The sequence below is a fragment of the Megalobrama amblycephala genome, linkage group LG24 (genome assembly GCF_018812025.1).
Source record: "Megalobrama amblycephala isolate DHTTF-2021 linkage group LG24, ASM1881202v1, whole genome shotgun sequence".
NCBI classification, from domain to species: domain Eukaryota; kingdom Metazoa; phylum Chordata; class Actinopteri; order Cypriniformes; family Xenocyprididae; genus Megalobrama; species Megalobrama amblycephala.
In genome coordinates this window covers 435,578-452,715 of record NC_063067.1, presented here as the reverse complement: position 1 = coordinate 452,715, position 17,138 = coordinate 435,578, and the positions used below count along the sequence as shown (strand labels likewise).

Below are 17,138 nucleotides of genomic sequence, written 5' to 3'. Positions count from 1 at the left end.
CATTTTATTTATTTTGAATTTCTTATTATTAAAACCCCATTTTAAGTAGTTTTCTTAATCTGTGCATTTGTGCAGATGGTTGTGCCACCTGACATTTTGAGGGTTTAAGATAGCAAAACATAAAATAATATTTATTTTTTGAATGTTCTGAAAATTAATTTAACCTAATTAGGTTTTAGAAAATGAAGTGATACATCATGAATTTATCAAATTCTTTTAAAAGAAAATAATGCACTTTGACACAAAAATATGCATGTCATGGCATTGACCCATATAACATTTACACATCATTGAAGTGTCAATAAACCTACAGCTGTGACCTTTCCGGGCAGAAGTAGCTGTGTTTCTCCTCCCACTGGTGTTTTTTCTCCTCCTTCACTGTCTGATTCAGTCTGATGTCAGGCTTCTATTGACAGCGGTTAATGATTTGATTGAAGTGCGTCTGCTGAGCTGACAGGACAAAGAGCAGAACAGAGAAACAGCTGCAGGAGTCATGAGGGTCCTCGTTGTTTTTATCTTCATGTGTCTCTTCTTCCAGACCGCCGTAAGTTTCTTTCTTTCGCCCCATCATATGAAATCAATTTTAAAACAAAAAATAATGAGAATTCAATCAAGTGTGCTTCTGTAATGTCTTGTGCGAAAACAGTCATTATTTTCCCAAAAATGTAATGGTGTTGCTAAACCTAACCCTAGAGCAGAAATGACACTCTTCGTATTATAATACTGATAAAAAAAGAAAATAATAATAATTATTATTATATAATAGAAATGTTAGATTCATAACAGAAGATCCAAGATAAAAGTAATTTCATGTTATTTTTAATTGTATGTGATGGTGTGATTCACATTTATAAGAAAACATTCAGCATCAGAGTTTTGTTTTCAGGGTGGACGCTTTTATCTGTTTCATCAACATGTTGCTAAATTGTTGCAAAATGTGTTGTATTTTGCAACTTTCTCTCTGATGAAATTCAGCTCACCTTCTTATGTTCATATTTCATCTGCTTTTTTCTTTACTTCTGCTGTTTGTTTCAAATGTGATTTACTAGTTTATCAAACTACTAGCAGACAAATTAATCTCATGCTGTTTTTACTCTTTCAATCTTTTAATCGTTTTAATCTTTTCTGTCGTGTTAATTTTCCTACAGTATTAATAGTGTTAACATCATTCAGATCGATGGCACATTACTGTTGTTATTTTTTCAACTACATTAATAAGTTAATTATGGAAGTTTGCTTCCGCCACGGAATAAAAAAGGTAAATGCCACTCTTTATCTCTCAATTCTCACTTTTTTCTTACAATTCTGAGATAATGTCACAACTGTGATATGTGAATTTGAAATTCTGATTTTTTTTTAAAATAAATTACAATTGTGATGTAAAACTCTGAGAGAAAAGTCTGAATTATGAGATAAAGTCACAATTACCTTTTTTATTTTGTATTCTGTGGTGAAAACAAGCTTCCATAGTTAATGGACTGATGTACATTTGACACTTAATTAAAGTTTATTTTATCTGATTAGACTCTGGCCGACACACACCAAGAACAAAATAAACAGCAAGATCGGTTTCCCTCAATACCAGAGCAAAATCCAGGTGCAGTTTTGGTGCAAAATTCGAACTCAAAAGATCCATTTCAAAAACACACAGGAAAAAATACGGAGGAACAAACTGGTGCCAAACAAGAGTCACATGACGTACCATTAACAACACCAAAACCCAAAACTGACGAAAAACAGTAGCAACCAAAAACTCAAAGGAATCTTATGGTGATTCCTTGGTCATCCCCCAATGTCGGCATCAGAATTACACACGGCTGTCTTGCTCGAAAGTGTTCTGTCCACCATGGAGGCGATGTATCGCGGGACAGTGCGCCTGTAAGATGCCGTACAAGTGTCCGCGGCAGGATTACCGTGCATGTACGCTGGACGGACCTGAGTATTACTCCATGTGTCAGGCCAAAGCCATCTCCTGCAGATCCAACAAGCCTGTGTTCTCTCACATCAGCACAGCCTGCAGAGGTGAGGACTTATGAATGTTCTTTGAATGTGCAAAACATGACTGAACAGAATGGATGAAGAACCGTTTTTACTGTGTAGTTGCTTGTTCTTTGGAGTTAAACAAACGTTTCTTCATAGGTTCTTCAGATCAATCTATTGGTTTCTAGGTTCTTTAGAAAAACATTTACTGTATCAAAGCCTAAATGCTTTCAAGAACTAGAATGGAGAGTAAAACACTTTTGAGGCTCTCTTTTGACATCAGCTTGTTCAGGTCTAAATTGGATAATTATTTTTAAACACTTGTATTATGTTAAACTTGTGGGTACAATTGGTATTTTCCAGATCAAATTGTTCCTAATTGGATTTAATACCATTCCCCAAAAATGACACTATGAAAAACAACAATAAAAATCATGTAAAAACAGTAAACCTAACATTAATACTTCTCACACATTACCCAAATGAACATGATTTTAAAGTAGAGCATGGCGCTCGCAACACCAAGATCATGGGTTTATTCCCAGCAAAATTTACATGCATAAACTGATGAAATGTATGCCTTTAATGCAGCATACATTACTTTAAATAAAAGCATTTTTTTGGGGGGGGTTCTTTGCAGCTGCCTTTATATATAAAATTTACGGGTCAAACTGACCTGCTAACATCACAATAATAATAGAAATGTTGTATGCACATTACACAGTCACAGAGAGAGAAACTTTGCAGGCATGTTCATGACCGTAAATGACAAATAATCACACAATTTCCTAGCACAGTATTTCTGACAACTAAAACAAATGTCAGGTGATTTGGTGTGTGATTGTAAAGTCCTCACCTGTTTGTTTGCACATGTTTGTGTCCAGCGGAAGAGAAGGTGGAAGCAACTCTGAAGGACGCTGGCTCTCAAAAAGTGGTCATGATAAACACATGGTTGGGAAAAATGTTTGTATGTGGCAATGACTGGAATATGGCTGCAGCTAATGTTGTTTGTCGAAACCCTCTGAATGTCGCCAGGTAAACACACCCAACACATCACTACACACAAGCCTTCCTCTCGACTCAACATGTACTGATTGCTTTTCTTGTTCTGTCTGTGTCTCAGAGGAGCAGCAGCAGTGAATAAAACCATGTACAACACTCTTGACGAAGATACTGAATGGCCAACGGAGTGTATGAGTGTTCGCTGCACGGGATCTGAGCTCTCATTGGCAGAGTGCACCATCTATAATCCCCAGCCAATCACAATAAACACTGTGGCCATGGCAAAGTGTTACAAGGAACCCAAAGGTGCTTTTTCCTCTAGATGTACTCATCGTTTTATCTGAAGAAAATTGACATCCTACTTAATGAGCAAGTGCATTTGGCACTTCACACAAATATTTCACAGTAGTGTTCTCTTTTTTCTTCAAGCAAACTATAATATCTTTCATTCTTTTCATTTTCTTGAAATTGTACGAAATAAGATATTTTGCTTAAAGAAAATGAAGACTGTTGCCACTTTGGTGTCCCATAATTTTTAGAAGAATCAGAGGCACATGTTCAGTTTCTCTGAATGCTGAAGCCTGACTGGATCACATCTGTGCACTTGATCAGATTAATAGAATTTCAGCCTGCCAAAACGTGTGGAGCCGACTGCCTATATAATTCACGCTGGACGCCATATCGTCAGAATCTTTCTCCTCCAACTGCAAAGATGATCTCCTCGTTGAATCAAAAGAAGAAAAGAAGGCTTCCTGCTCGCCGTGAGAACAAGCCTCAGCAGCGGATTAGTGGCACTGCTCGGTGCTTCTCCCCTTCGGCCATCCGGCGCACACTAGGATCAGTCAGGCTAGTGAGCGCGTCTTGTCTAGAGTTTGTACCCAATGACAGTGAAGTCATCTTTAAACCAAGGCGAGGCTACAGACCCAAGGGGCTCTCCACACTGCTCAGAGCTCAGGTCATAACGCTCTCTAATCTTCCTGCTTCTGAGGCTAAGCAGTCATTACATCTCTGCCCGGTCCAGGCCCTCAGAGTGCATATTGAGTGCTCTAGCCAGTTCCAGCAATCAGAGCAGCTGTTTGAGTGCTTCGCTCTGTCAGTCCTGAAGCAGAGACTATCTCATTGGCTAGTGGACGCAATAGCACTGGCCTATAGTTGCATAGGCTTGCAGTGTCCTGTAGGAGTGAAGGCCCACTCCACCAGGGGAATAGCCTCCTCCTGGGCATGGTCAAGTGGGGTGTCCATTGGTGACATCTGTGCAGCAGCCGACTGGTCCTCACTGTCCACCTTCGCCAGGTTTTTTATAACCTAGACGTCCCTGCTCTACAAGTACTAGTTTAAAACTAGTCCCTAGCCCCTGAGGGGTCCTGTCCGATTAGAGTACCATGCCTCACAGATTCATTCTGCATTCATAGCATGGCGCCATTGGATTTGTTCCCCATAGCGCAATGCGAGAGAACCATAATGTTCCGGTTACTAGTGTATCGGACTTAGGCTAGTAAGAGCTGTGCGTGTAAAACTCACTCCCCTGGCCTCAAGAGGCACGCTAGTGGCTGCGGTCTTAAGTGTCATTGTTACCGCACCCACCTCCCACCCTGGAGACACCAGTTTGAGTCCCGCTCAGAGCGGGTCAAGTAGGACCGGTTACATTTGGTGCCGTGACCCGGATGGGAGTGAGGTTTAAGCCCCAGGTATACTTTGGCCGTCCGTGCACAATCTGCATGACGTCATTTTTATTATGTTGAGGGCTCGTGGCCGGCCGCACACCCTGTCCGCGTGAAACCCAAGTTTCACGTGGACGGTGCGCTAGTAACAGCGCATGCGCAAGCAGGACAGAAGAGTCCACTAGGTTGCAATACGCACAGCACTGAGCACAATGTGCAGTTGTCAAAGAAGAGTGTTTAAAGAGTGATTCAAAAACAAGATGAGTAAACTCAGAAGCATGCCTTCTCCATCGTTTTTGATTCCTGTTCTCTTGGTGTATCTTCTGAACTATGTTGCAATGGAGGATGCACTATTTTGGATGCATAATGTCTGGTTAAAGCATAGAAAAAATTGTACTGCGCATGTGTCGAACTCGGTCATCCACACGCATCCGTGGTTTAGTATACTTTGAAAGATGCGTGCGAGACACATCCGGGCGCGGAAAGTGAAGTATACCCGGGGCTTTAGGGGGGGTGAGTGTAACGGATGTAGGCCAGTAAGAGCTGTGCGTGTAAACCTCACACCCTTGGCCTCAAGCGGTGCGTTAGCAGACTGACGCTAGTGGCTGATGCTAGCGGCTGATGCTAATGGCTACAGTCTTTAGTGTCCTTGTTAGTGCACCCACATCCCACCCTGGAGATGCCGGTTTGAGTCCCGCTCAGAGCGGGTCGAGTAGGACCGGTTACACCAATGTAACCTCAGTTCCCTGAGATAATGGGAACGAGCATTGCGTAGCTGGCTGTGCTACTATGCTCACGCATGAGTCGACGCTTGCTGCTCCTCAGTCGAAAGATTCTGAGGATATGGCATCCAGCGGGACTTATATAGGCAGTCGGCTCTGCCCGTTTTGGTGGGCTGAAATGCCATTTATCAGTGCAGGTGCACAGACGTGATCCAATCAGGCTTCAGTATTTAGAGAATCAGAGTTCATGTTCATTCCCATTAGAACAAAAGAATAGAACAAAAGGTATCGTTTAATGTAAATTCACGATGAGTTATAATCTGCTGACACGTCGCACACACTCTCTGTGTAGGCGAATGTAAGAAGTTCCTCTGTGTGAACGGGAAGTGTTTAGGCAAAGGAAAACTCTGCAATGGTGTTGATGACTGTGGAGACAACAGTGACGAGATGTGCTGCCAAAGTGAGTCTCTACTTCCTGCCTCTGTCTGTGACATCATCATTCCTCTTCCTGTTTTCCACAATCCATCTGTTGTTCACCGTTTCTAAATAAATAAAGTACTATTTATTTTTTAATCAAGTGCATTACATTTGTAATTGTGTTCATAATAATCAAAATCTAAGAATACCTTATGTATTGTCTTAAAACACAGTATCAAACCCATGACTATCCTAATATTACCGTTTCTGTTGTGTGAAGGCTGTAATAAAGAAAGCGAAGCGTTCCACTGTAAGTCGGACGTCTGTATTCCCCGTCACGCCGTCCGAGATGGAATCAGGGACTGTCTGGGAGGAGAAGATGAACTGGATGGTCAGTGAATTTATTTCATTACTGCTTAACCTGCTCATCATCAAAAGTCCTACTCAGACAGGACTAGATTGCCTGAGGCGAGAACACTTTGTGAATTCAATTGCAACATTTCAAAACATTCAAACCACATCTGTGTTTTCTTCACACAATTCGATTTATAAGTAATATATGTGCAATTATGGTTCTAATGACTAATGTTTTTCAGTCCTGCCATCCTCTGAGAAATCAAACCCATCTGAATGTGTCTGTGATTGAGATATATTTTGCAAAATGCTTCTACTTATTTGACCTTCATTGAAAACCGCAACTAATTTCTCTTTGCGCTGTCTGGTGGTTCTTTGTTATGAATTCAGCAGTTTGCAAATTGGTTCATGTGGTTCTGTGTTGCTGGAATCTTATGGAAACGGAATAAAAGAATAAAAAAGGTAATTAAGATTTTTTATCTCACAATTCAGACTTTCTTCTTGCAAATGCGAGTTTATATCTCACCTTTTTTATTTTTTATTCCGTGGACGAAACAAGCTTCCATAAGAATCCCAACCAGTGAAGGTTCAGTCAGTCATACTTGCAGACTTCAAACATGTTAGAAGCATTGGACCCACTTTATATTAAGTGGCCTTAACTACTATGTACTTACATTTAAATTAATCATTTGATACAATTCACTTATTGTGTACATACATGGTTTTACATTGTACTTATATTTTAAAAACACCTGCATGTAATTACATCTGTAATTAATTTCTGTAATTACATTTATAATTACACTGTTGACCCATCCCTTACACCTTACCCCTACCCTTAAACCTACCCATACCACCAAACCTGTCCCTAACCTTACCCATATCCACCTCAATAGCTGCAAATGTGTTTTGCAATTCAATATGAACCCAATAAGTACATTGTACTTATTTTTTGATGTAAGTACATAGTAGTTAAGGCCACTTAATATAAAGTGGGACCGAAGCATTTTTGTATCAGAATAACTGCCTGTTCTTTTCTTTGTGTTTCAGAAAACGACAAACCATTAGAGAAAAATCAGACAGACTTGTTTTCTGATCCAATGTCTGGTGAGAACAAACTCAAATGAAACTGAACATCCAACGTCTGGCACTTCAGCAAACAAAAACCTCTAGAAGAGACTCTTCATGATCTGATCTCACAGATTATCAAAGTTATGAACAAACATTCTTCTGGTAATTTTAACAGAACGTTTGTTCAAAGTTATCTGGTCTTAAATAATGTTCTCAAAATGTTAGCACAAGACATTATTTATAAATCGTTCATTGAGCGTTTTTTCCTGAAATGTTTTAGTTGGATGTTCATCTAACGTTTTTTTTAATTGTTAATACTTGTTTCAAAACGTTCAGAGAACATTCAAAAGTAACACAATGTTTGAAGAATGGAATGTTCCCTTAACGTTCACATTATCAAGAAAAGGAAAAAAAAAGGATTTTGAAACATTTAAAAAACTGGACATTTTGAAAGTTAAGGGAACATTCAGAAATACAATTTTTTGTAACTTAATGGAAACGTTATTAGAACATATTTTTGTTAGCTGGGCAAATGTTAAATGTTTAGCAGTTGTAGTTTGTGTCTGGAGTGTCTCCACAGGATTCATACGGCTGAATCAACACATCTGCTATGTCACATTGTTCCAGAGATCAGAACAATACGTTCATCTGCCGAGAGCCAGCTTGAGTGTGGCATTCCCAATATGGAGTATGAGTACAAACAAAAGGACGATACGACTTCCCATTCACGCAGGAAACGTTTAGTAGGAGGAGAAGAGGCCTTACCGGTCAGTCTTAAAAAAGCAAACTTCAGAAACACCAGGGCAGGGCAGTATGATGATATATATTGTGGTTCCCGCCTTCTGGCCAATCTCTTCCTTTAAAAAGAGATGCAAGGCTCCAGACTGCCAAAGAACTTAAACTTTAATCTGGTGGATAAAGCAGACAAGCTTCTGATCATGATTGAGGAGTGTTTTATATACTATGCAAACACGTAACCATCCACATATAAAGATATATACAATCTGTTTTGGTCCAAAGTGACACAAATCTGTTTCAATAGGTTTTAAAATGGTTTTACAACTGAACACATATTGACCCAACTAATGTTCTCATAGAACGTTCTGGCAAGGTTCTCTCAAAGTTATGAACAAATGTTCTTCCAGTAACGTTAATAGAACATTCGTTCAAACATCTGTGGGATGTGCTGAACAAACAAGTCTGATCCATGGAGGCTCCACCTCACAACTTACAGGACTTAAAGGATCTGCTGCTAACATCTTGGTGCAGATACCACAGCACACCTCCAGGGGTCTAGAGGAGTCCATGCCTCGACGGGTCAGGGGTGCGTTTCCCGAAAGCATCGTTGGTGAACCATGGTCGTAAGTCCCATTGAACTCTATTAGTAACGACCGAACTTGCGACCATAGTTCGCTTCGGGAAACGCGCCCCAGGGCTGTTTTGGGACCAACACAATGTTAGGAATGTGGTCATAATCTTATGAGAATGTTTGTCAGAACGTTCTGAGAATGTCGCCTGTTAGCTGGTACAATGTCAACAATGTAGTAAACTGACAAAATTTCACTAGGCAGCACATAATGAAATGTAAAATGCCTCTTTGTTTTGGTTTGACCTCTGTGTGTGACCTTTGCCCCTGCAGACTCAGATACAGTGGCAGGTGGCCATACAGGACGAAGGCTCAATCCACTGCGGAGGGGCGTATCTGGGTGGCTGCTGGGTTTTGACCGCCGCCCACTGCGTCAGGTACAACCAATCAGCACACATTTTGATCAGCCTGACCAGAACATCTACTGAGAAACAGCTGTGAATATGCATGTCTGTAGGCCCAAACCAAAGTCCTACCGGATCAAGTTCTCCCTCTGGAAGAAGCATCGCAAGCAGTCGACGACAGACAGCATCCCAGTGAAGAACATCATCATCCATCATGAATATGACCCACAAACCTACGCCAATGACATCGCTTTGGTGCAGCTAGAGGAGCTGAATCTTTCAGACAAGTGCATGCAGGACAACCCCGCTGTCCGATCCGTCTGCGTGCCCTGGTCCACCCAACAGTTCCAGCCCAACGACACCTGCACCATCTCCGGCTGGGGCCGCGACAGAGGTTCGGGTCTAAGCTTCTCTAGGGAACCTTAAAGTTAGAGATGCACAGATACTATATTTCTCCAATAGCCAATTACTCTACGACTCAATATTTAACTTTGACAGCCCTAAATTCAACACACAAGAGATTTTCTTCAAAGACAGTATTAGTCGCAGTCCAACACGTTTTTCCACCCCCTTTTGATTGACAGGACAATCGGCCAATGGCTATTAGTGAAAAAAATACATCAGTGCATCGCTACCTTAAAGGGCTCCATCAGGCACTTCATATATAAAACCCTTAATGGGTTCCATCATTTTATAGGTTTAGTTTTAATAAATTATGTTTCTTTCCAGTACCTGATTCGCATTCCTATATTCACACATGAAGTGATCAAAGAGAGAGGAAAAACCTGTTGATTACATATGCAAGTCATGTCTTTTGCAAGCACTGCTGTGTTTAATAATAATAAAAAAGGTTTCATGGTGACTTTAAGGCCTGTTCACACCAAGGACGATAATGATAATAGTTCTAAAAATCTCTCTAAATATAAAAGCATAGCAGAGTCCACACCACTACTACAATGATAACGACACAGAGGAATGATAGCACTGTCTTTCAGAACTATTTGTTTCCAGCTTATGACTGATAAAAACACTGATGGCCAATCAGAATCCATTCTGCTTTAAAGAGCTTGATCATTTAAAACAAAAGACGACAAAACTGCACCATGCTTATGTAACGGAGGCCGGCTAGTATTCGCTGTGCGAGTAAACCTCACTCCTCTGATCTCAAGAGGTGCTCTAGCGGCTGACGCTAGAGGTCGCAGCCTTTAGCATCTTTGTTAGAGCGTCCGACTTCCATGCACGCCGGGCCCGGGTTTGAGTCCCGCTTGAAGCGGGCAGGTGCGAACTAGAGGGGCTATATTGGTGCCGTGACCCAGATAGGACTGAGGTTTAAGGGGGTGAGTGTAACGGAGGCCAGCTAGTAGTCGCTGTGTGAATAAACCTCACTCCTCTGATCTCAAGAGGTGCTCTAGCAACTTACACTAGAAGTTGCAGCCTTTAGCCTACTTGTTAGAGTGTCTGATTCCCACGCCGGAAACCCAGGTTCGAGGCCCGCACAGAGCGAGGTGAGTAGGACCTGGGTAGAGGAGTAACACTTAGAATAATCAGAATGGTGTTGTCCACTCATGTGGATGCTGATATAGTTGTCATTATTGATGTGAACAGGCTTTTAGATTGAGTTCTTTTACTCCAGTGGGGTTACGGTTGGAGTTTTATTGTCTCTATGTCTGTTTGTTTGAAGCGGGGATGTCACAGGCAACTCTAAAATGGGCAAATGTGACGATTATTGGTGACTGCAAGAATTATTACAAGGACCGTTTCCTCCCTGGAATGGAGTGTGCAGGTATGTGTGTGTTTGTGTTTGACTAAACACTAAAATGTTTGATCATACGCAACATATAATGCTGCCTTCACATGCTATCAGAATCATTGTGAAAATACAAGATCAGGAAACTGGACATAAACTTCTACTTTAAAATTTCACATTCAATTAAATGTGTTACCCTGCCTTTTCTTTGTAATTTTATGTCAAATTTGCTAGCGAGAGAAAATGTTGCAAAGCAATATTTTTTTCAGTGTAAATGAGCAGATAAGTAGCAAAGTATTTCGTAAAGATTTTACAAGATTTTAAAGATTGTACTGTTGGCCTGTATTTCTGTAATTAATGTTTAAGCCTTGTAGGATGTGCTTGGTGACTCTTCTCATTGGCTGTGCTCTATGTCAGGTGACCTGGAGGGGAAGGTGGATTCGTGTCAGGGTGACTCCGGAGGGCCGCTGGTGTGTAAAGACGCGTCTGGCGTGTCGTATGTGTGGGGAATAGTGAGCTGGGGTGATAAATGTGGCCAAGCCAATTATCCTGGCGTCTACACTAAAGTGGCACATTATTTCGACTGGATCCGCTTCAACACAGGCTGGGCGGCTGTAACCAAATATAACCAGTAAAATGAACTGGTTAACATTTGCCAACTGATGTTACTATATGTGCTTTTGAACCTTTGTTTGTTGTTGCTATTAAAATGCTGATTATACATTTATCAGGCAATTTAAAAGCTCAGTCCTGTCTCTTTTTTCCCCTTTGTTTCGTAGTTTGTTGCATTTAAAAAAAAAAAAAAAAACTAAATGTTTTTTTTTGCATTTCTAAGGTGAATTTCAAAAATCAATTCAATTCAATTCACATTTATTTGTATAGCGCTTTTCACAATACATATCGTTTCAAAGCAGCTTTACAGAGAATGCATGTCAACATCACAATTTAAAGAATGCAGTTAGCAAATAATGTAATAATTTAGGCAATTAATTTACAATCACTGTTAGCAGTTTAACTGAACGTAGAAGCAATGAGCTCCTGGAAAAATGAATTTCATTAACAATAGGATTAGAATATAGAAATTGGGCAATGTGCATGATGATCCAGATGATTGCGTCTTCTGAAGTCCTCGCAGGAGTTGGCGCCGTCTCTTCACTGGTGTTGGTCATCTGAGGTCTTCTTAAGAGGCTGGATCCAAACTGAAGCTGAAGTCCTCTCTAGTCACCTCGGGACGGGTGTCCCGAGACAAAACAGAAAAGCAAATGGAGAATAATTAGCGTAGCTGCTGTTCATAACATTAGGCAAAGATTGTCATGTGCAATTGATCTGGTATGAGATGCATTATGTGAATGCTTGGCTAAAGAGATGTGTCTTTAATCTAGATTTAAACTGGGTGAACGAGTCTGAGCCCCGAACATTATCAGGAAGGCTATTCCAGAGTTTCGGAGCCAAATGTGAAAACACTCTCCCTCCTTTAGTGGACTTAGATATCCTAGGTACAACCAGAATCAGATTTGAAACTACATATAAATGTTTTAATTTGCAAAAATTAGATTCTGTTATTTTCTTGCAAATGAAACGTGTGTTTAACCAAATGCTTGGAAACTTAAAAGAAAAAAAAAAAAACACATCAAGCCTGTTTTTCCCCTAACTTACAAATTCACTAGTTTTGTAGTCATTTACTATTTCTACATATTTCAAACACCGGTCACTAGTGTAGCTAGACTGCAACAATATTATATTATTTTCTATAGTATTATTTAATCTCATCCGAACAGAAGCTCAACTGAACCTGCTTGAAGCGTGAGAACAAATCCATTCCTGAAGCTCAAACGTGGAAGGCTTCGGTTTATTTTATTTTTTTATCAGTTCATCCTAGTTAATTTACTTGAAGTGGTATGCTCTGATGATCATTTTAATGAGGATGCACACTGAGAAGCATGTTCATTAGCAGCAACCTGGAGATATTATGGCCAATCAAGACAATTGCACAGCCAACCATAGAATACACTGCTACATTTTTAAAAATGTATCATACTATTGATTTTCTGTCTTGAACACAGAAAAGGATCAATCACAATGCAACTTTCCAAAAAAAAAAAAAAAAAAAAACACTTTTATTTATGGTGGCATTCAAAAATTAGGCAAAGTCAGATCTGATGACCAACACGAGTGGTTTGTTCTTCCAGAATCATGTGGGTGAACAGGAAGAACTGGATTTTGCAGATAGTCTTGAACCACGAGGAGATTTGGTTTCTTCAAGGAGGAGTGTGCTATGTAAGGTAAGAGAATTGGAATCCTCCAGTAGTAAAGCACTCCTAGAGGGCAAAGAACCAGATAACTTTGAAGATCTAAAATTGACTTCCCCAGAGAGAACAGAATTTGAGGTTTTGGAGAAGAGAGAACTGGATTCAAAATACGAACTTCTCTCAGAGGGCAAAAAAAGAGATTTCCTGCTTGAACTGAACTCCTTAAAGGGCCTTGATCTAAAAACAGGTTTCCCAGAGGATTTCACAGATAACAACTCAGGTTCAAGATAGGATTTCTTACAAGGAGAAGCACTAGGTTTCTCATTTTTTAAGCTTGGCTTCTTAGAGAAGGTGAAAGTGTTGCATTCCATTAGCCCAGAGGGTTTTTTATGTTTACAACTGAAATTTACTAAAATTCTTGGAAGAGACATAGACTTCTCAGAGGGAAAGAAAGAACTGGCATTCACAGAAGTGTTGCATTTATCAAGAACACTGGATTTCACTGTGGCAATAGACTTGGGTGTCTCCAATTTAGAAGTCAATTTCTTAGAGGGTAGAGAATTAGATTTGTCAGATGGAAGAGAAGAACTGGGTTTCATAGCAGCACTCTCATCCTTCTCAGGTTTAGAACAGGGTTTCTCAGAAGGGATGAATGAACTGGGTTCCATAAGAGCACTAGGTTTCTCAGGTTTAGAACTGGGTTTCTCAGAAGGGTGAGAGCTAGACTTCTCAGATGGAGATGAACCAGATTTTATGGGAGCACTAGGTTTCTCAGGTTTAGAACAGGGTTTCTCAGAAGGGATGAATGAACTGGGTTCCATAGCAACACTAGGTTTCTCAGAATTAGAACATGGCTTTGAGAAAAAAATACTTGTTTTCACTGGAAGAGAACTTGAGGTTTCAGGTTTATCACTGGACTTCTTAGATGGAGAGGAACCAGGTTCCATGGGAGCACTATGTTTCTCAGGTTTAGAACTGGGTTTCTCAGGGTGAGAGCTAGACTTCTCAGATGGAGAGGAAACAGGTTCCATTGGAGCATTAGGTTTCTCAGGTTTAGAACTGGGTTTCTCATGTTTAGAACAGGGTTCCTCAGAAGGCAGGGATGAACTGGGTTTCATATGAACAGTAGGTTTCACAGGTTTAGAACTGGGTTTCTCAGGGTGAGAGCTAGATTTCTCAGATGGAGAGGAACCAGGTTCCATGGGAGCACTAGGTTTCTCAGGTTTAGAACAGGGTTTCTCAGAATGACAAGAGCTACACCTTACAGATGGAGAGGAACCAGGTTCCATTGGAGCATTAGGTTTCTCAGGTTTAGAACTGGGTTTCTCAGGGTGAGAGCTAGACTTCTCAGATAGAGATGAACCAGATTTTATGGGAGCACTAGGTTTCTCAGGTTTAGAACAGGGTTTCTCAGAAGGGATGAATGAACTGGGTTCCATAGCAACACTAGATTTCTCAGAATTAGAACATGGCTTTGAGAAAAAAATACTTGTTTTCACTGGAAGAGAACTTGAGGTTTCAGGTTTATCACTGGACTTCTTAGATGGAGAGGAACCAGGTTCCATGGGAGCACTAGGTTTCTCAGGTTTAGAACTGGGTTCCTCAGAAGGCAGGGATGAACTGGGTTTCATATGAACAGTAGGTTTCTCAGGTTTAGAACTGGGTTTCTCAGGGTGAGAGCTAGATTTCTCAGATGTAGAGGAACCGAGTTCTATGGGAGCACTAGGTTTCTCAGGTTTAGAACCGGGTTTCTCAGAAGGACAAGAGCTACACCTTACAGATGGAGAGGAACCAGGTTCCATTGGAGCATTATGTTTGTCAGGTTTAGAACTGGGTTTCTCAGGGTGAGAGCTAGACTTCTCAGATGGAGAGGAACCGAGTTCTATGGGAGCACTAGGTTTCTCAGGTTTAGAACAGGGTTTCTCAGAAGGACAAGAGCTACACTTTACAGATGGAGAGGTACCAGGTTCCATTGGAGCATTAGGTTTCTCAGGTTTAGAACTGGGTTTCTCAGAAGGGTGAGAGCTAGACTTCTCAGATGGAGAGGAACCAGATTTTATGGGAGCACTAGGTTTCTCAGGTTTAGAACAGGGTTTCTCAGAAGGACAAGAGCTACACTTCACAGATGGAGAGGAACCAGGTTCCACTGGAGCACTAGGTTTCTCATGTTTAGAACTGGGTTTCTCAGAAGGGTGAGAGCTAGACTTCTCAGACGGAGAGAAACCAGATTCTATGGGAGCACTAGGTTTCTCAGGTTTAGAACTGAGTTTCTCATGTTTAGAACTGGGTTCCTCAGAAGGCAGGGATGAACTGGGTTTCATATGAACAGTAGGTTTCTCAGGTTTAGAACTGGGTTTCTCAGGGTGAGAGCTAGATTTCTCAGATGGAGAGGAACCAGGTTCCATTGGAGCACTAGGTTTCTCAGGTTTAGAACAGGGTTTCTCAGAAGGACAAGAGCTACACTTCACAGATGAAGAGGAACCAGGTTCCAGTGGAGCACTAGGTTTCTCAGGTTTAGAACAGGGTTTCTCAGAAGGACAAGAGCTACACTTCACAGATGGAGAGGAACCAGGTTCCATTGGAGCACTAGGTTTCTCAGGTTTAGAACTGGGTTCCTCAGGGTGAGAGCTAGATTTCTCAGATGGAGAGGAACCAGGTTCCACTGGAGCACTAGGTTTCTCAGGTTTAGAACAGGGTTTCTCAGAAGGACAAGAGCTACACTTCACAGATGGAGAGGAACAAGGTTCCATTGGAGCACTAGGTTTCTCAGGTTTAGAACTGGGTTTCTCAGGTTTAGAACTGGGTTTCTCAGAAGGGTGAGAGCTAGACTTCTCAGATTGAGGGGAACCAGATTCCATTGGAGCACTAGGTTTCTCAGGTTTAGAACTGGGTTTCTCAGAAGGAAGGGATGAACTGAGATTCATAGGAGCACTAGGTTTCTCAGAGTTAGAACTGGGTTTCTCAGAAGGGAGGGATGAACTGAGATTCATAGGAGCACTAGTTTTCTCAGGGTTAGAACTGGGTTTCTCAGAAGGGAGGGATGAACTGAGATTCATAGGAGCACTAGGTGTCTCAGGTTTAGAACTGGGTTCCTCAGAAGGGAGGGATGAACTGGGTTCCACAGGAGTACTAAGTTTCTCAGATTTCGGACTGGGTTTTCCAGGTTTAGAACTTGGTTCCTCAGAAGGGAGGAATGAACTGAGATTCATAGGAGCACTAGGTTTCTCAGGTTTAGAACTGGGTTTCTCAGAAGGAAGGGATGAACTGAGATTCATAGGAGCACTAGGTTTCTCAGGTTTAGAACTGGGTTTCTCAGAAGGAAGGGATGAACTGAGATTCATAGGAGCACTAGTTTTCTCAGGGTTAGAACTGGGTTTTTCAGAAGGGAGGGATGAACTGAGATTCATAGGAGCACTAGGTTTCTCAGGGTTAGAACTGGGTTTCTCAGGATGAGAGCTAGACTTCTCAGATTGAGGGGAACCAGATTCCATTGGAGCACTAGGATTCTCAGGTTTAGAACAGGGTTTCTCAGAAGGACAAGAGCTACACTTCACAGATGGAGAGGAACAAGGTCCCATTGGAGCACTAGGTTTCTCAGGTTTAGAACTGGGTTTCTCAGAAGGGAGGGATGAACTGAGATTCATAGAGGGTTTCTCAGAAGGGAGGGATGAACTGAGATTCATAAGAGCACTAGGTTTCTCAGGGTTAGAACTGGGTTTCTCAGAAGGGAGGGATGAACTGAGATTCATAGGAGCACTAGGTTTCTCAGGTTTAGAACTGGGTTTCTCAGAAGGGAGGGATGAACTGAGATTCATAGGAGCACTAGGTTTCTCAGGGTTAGAACTGGGTTTCTCAGAAGGGAGGGATGAACTGAGATTCATAGGAGCACTAGGTTTCTCAGGGTTAGAACTGGGTTTCTCAGAAGGGAGGGATGAACTGAGATTCATAGGAGCACTAGGTTTCTCAGGTTTAGAACTGGGTTTCTCATAAGGGAGGGATGAACTGAGATTCATATGAGCACTAGGTTTCTCAGGGTTAGAACTGGGTTTCTCAGAAGGGAGGGATGAACTGAGATTCTTAGGAGCACTAGGTTTCTCAGGTTTAGAACTGGGTTTCTCAGAAGGGAGGGATGAACTGAGATTCATAGGAGCACTAGGTTTCTCAGGGTTAGAACTGGGTTTCTCAGAAGGGAGGGATGAACTGAGATTCATAGGAGCACTAGGTT

General features: G+C 41.4%; 1 protein-coding gene and 1 pseudogene across 1 annotated transcript; one reads left to right on the top strand and one right to left on the bottom strand.

The window, feature by feature from the left end:
* Positions 1–384: 384 nt before the first annotated feature.
* LOC125260722 lies at positions 385–11,406 on the top strand (annotated as a pseudogene).
* A 1,390-nt stretch (positions 11,407–12,796) lies between these two features.
* On the bottom strand, positions 12,797–17,124 carry LOC125260683 (flocculation protein FLO11-like). Its single transcript, XM_048179167.1, has one exon. It carries the CDS (start codon positions 17,122–17,124, stop codon positions 12,856–12,858), a length of 4,269 nt encoding a protein of 1,422 aa, XP_048035124.1. The 3' UTR covers positions 12,797–12,855.
* Between the last annotated feature and the right edge of the window lie 14 nt (positions 17,125–17,138).

What these genes read in the sequence shown, in the direction of transcription:
- LOC125260683 (XM_048179167.1), bottom strand. Translation starts at nt 17,124, where the DNA reads ATGAATCTCAGTTCATCCCTCCCTTCTGAGAAACCCAGTTCTAACCCT.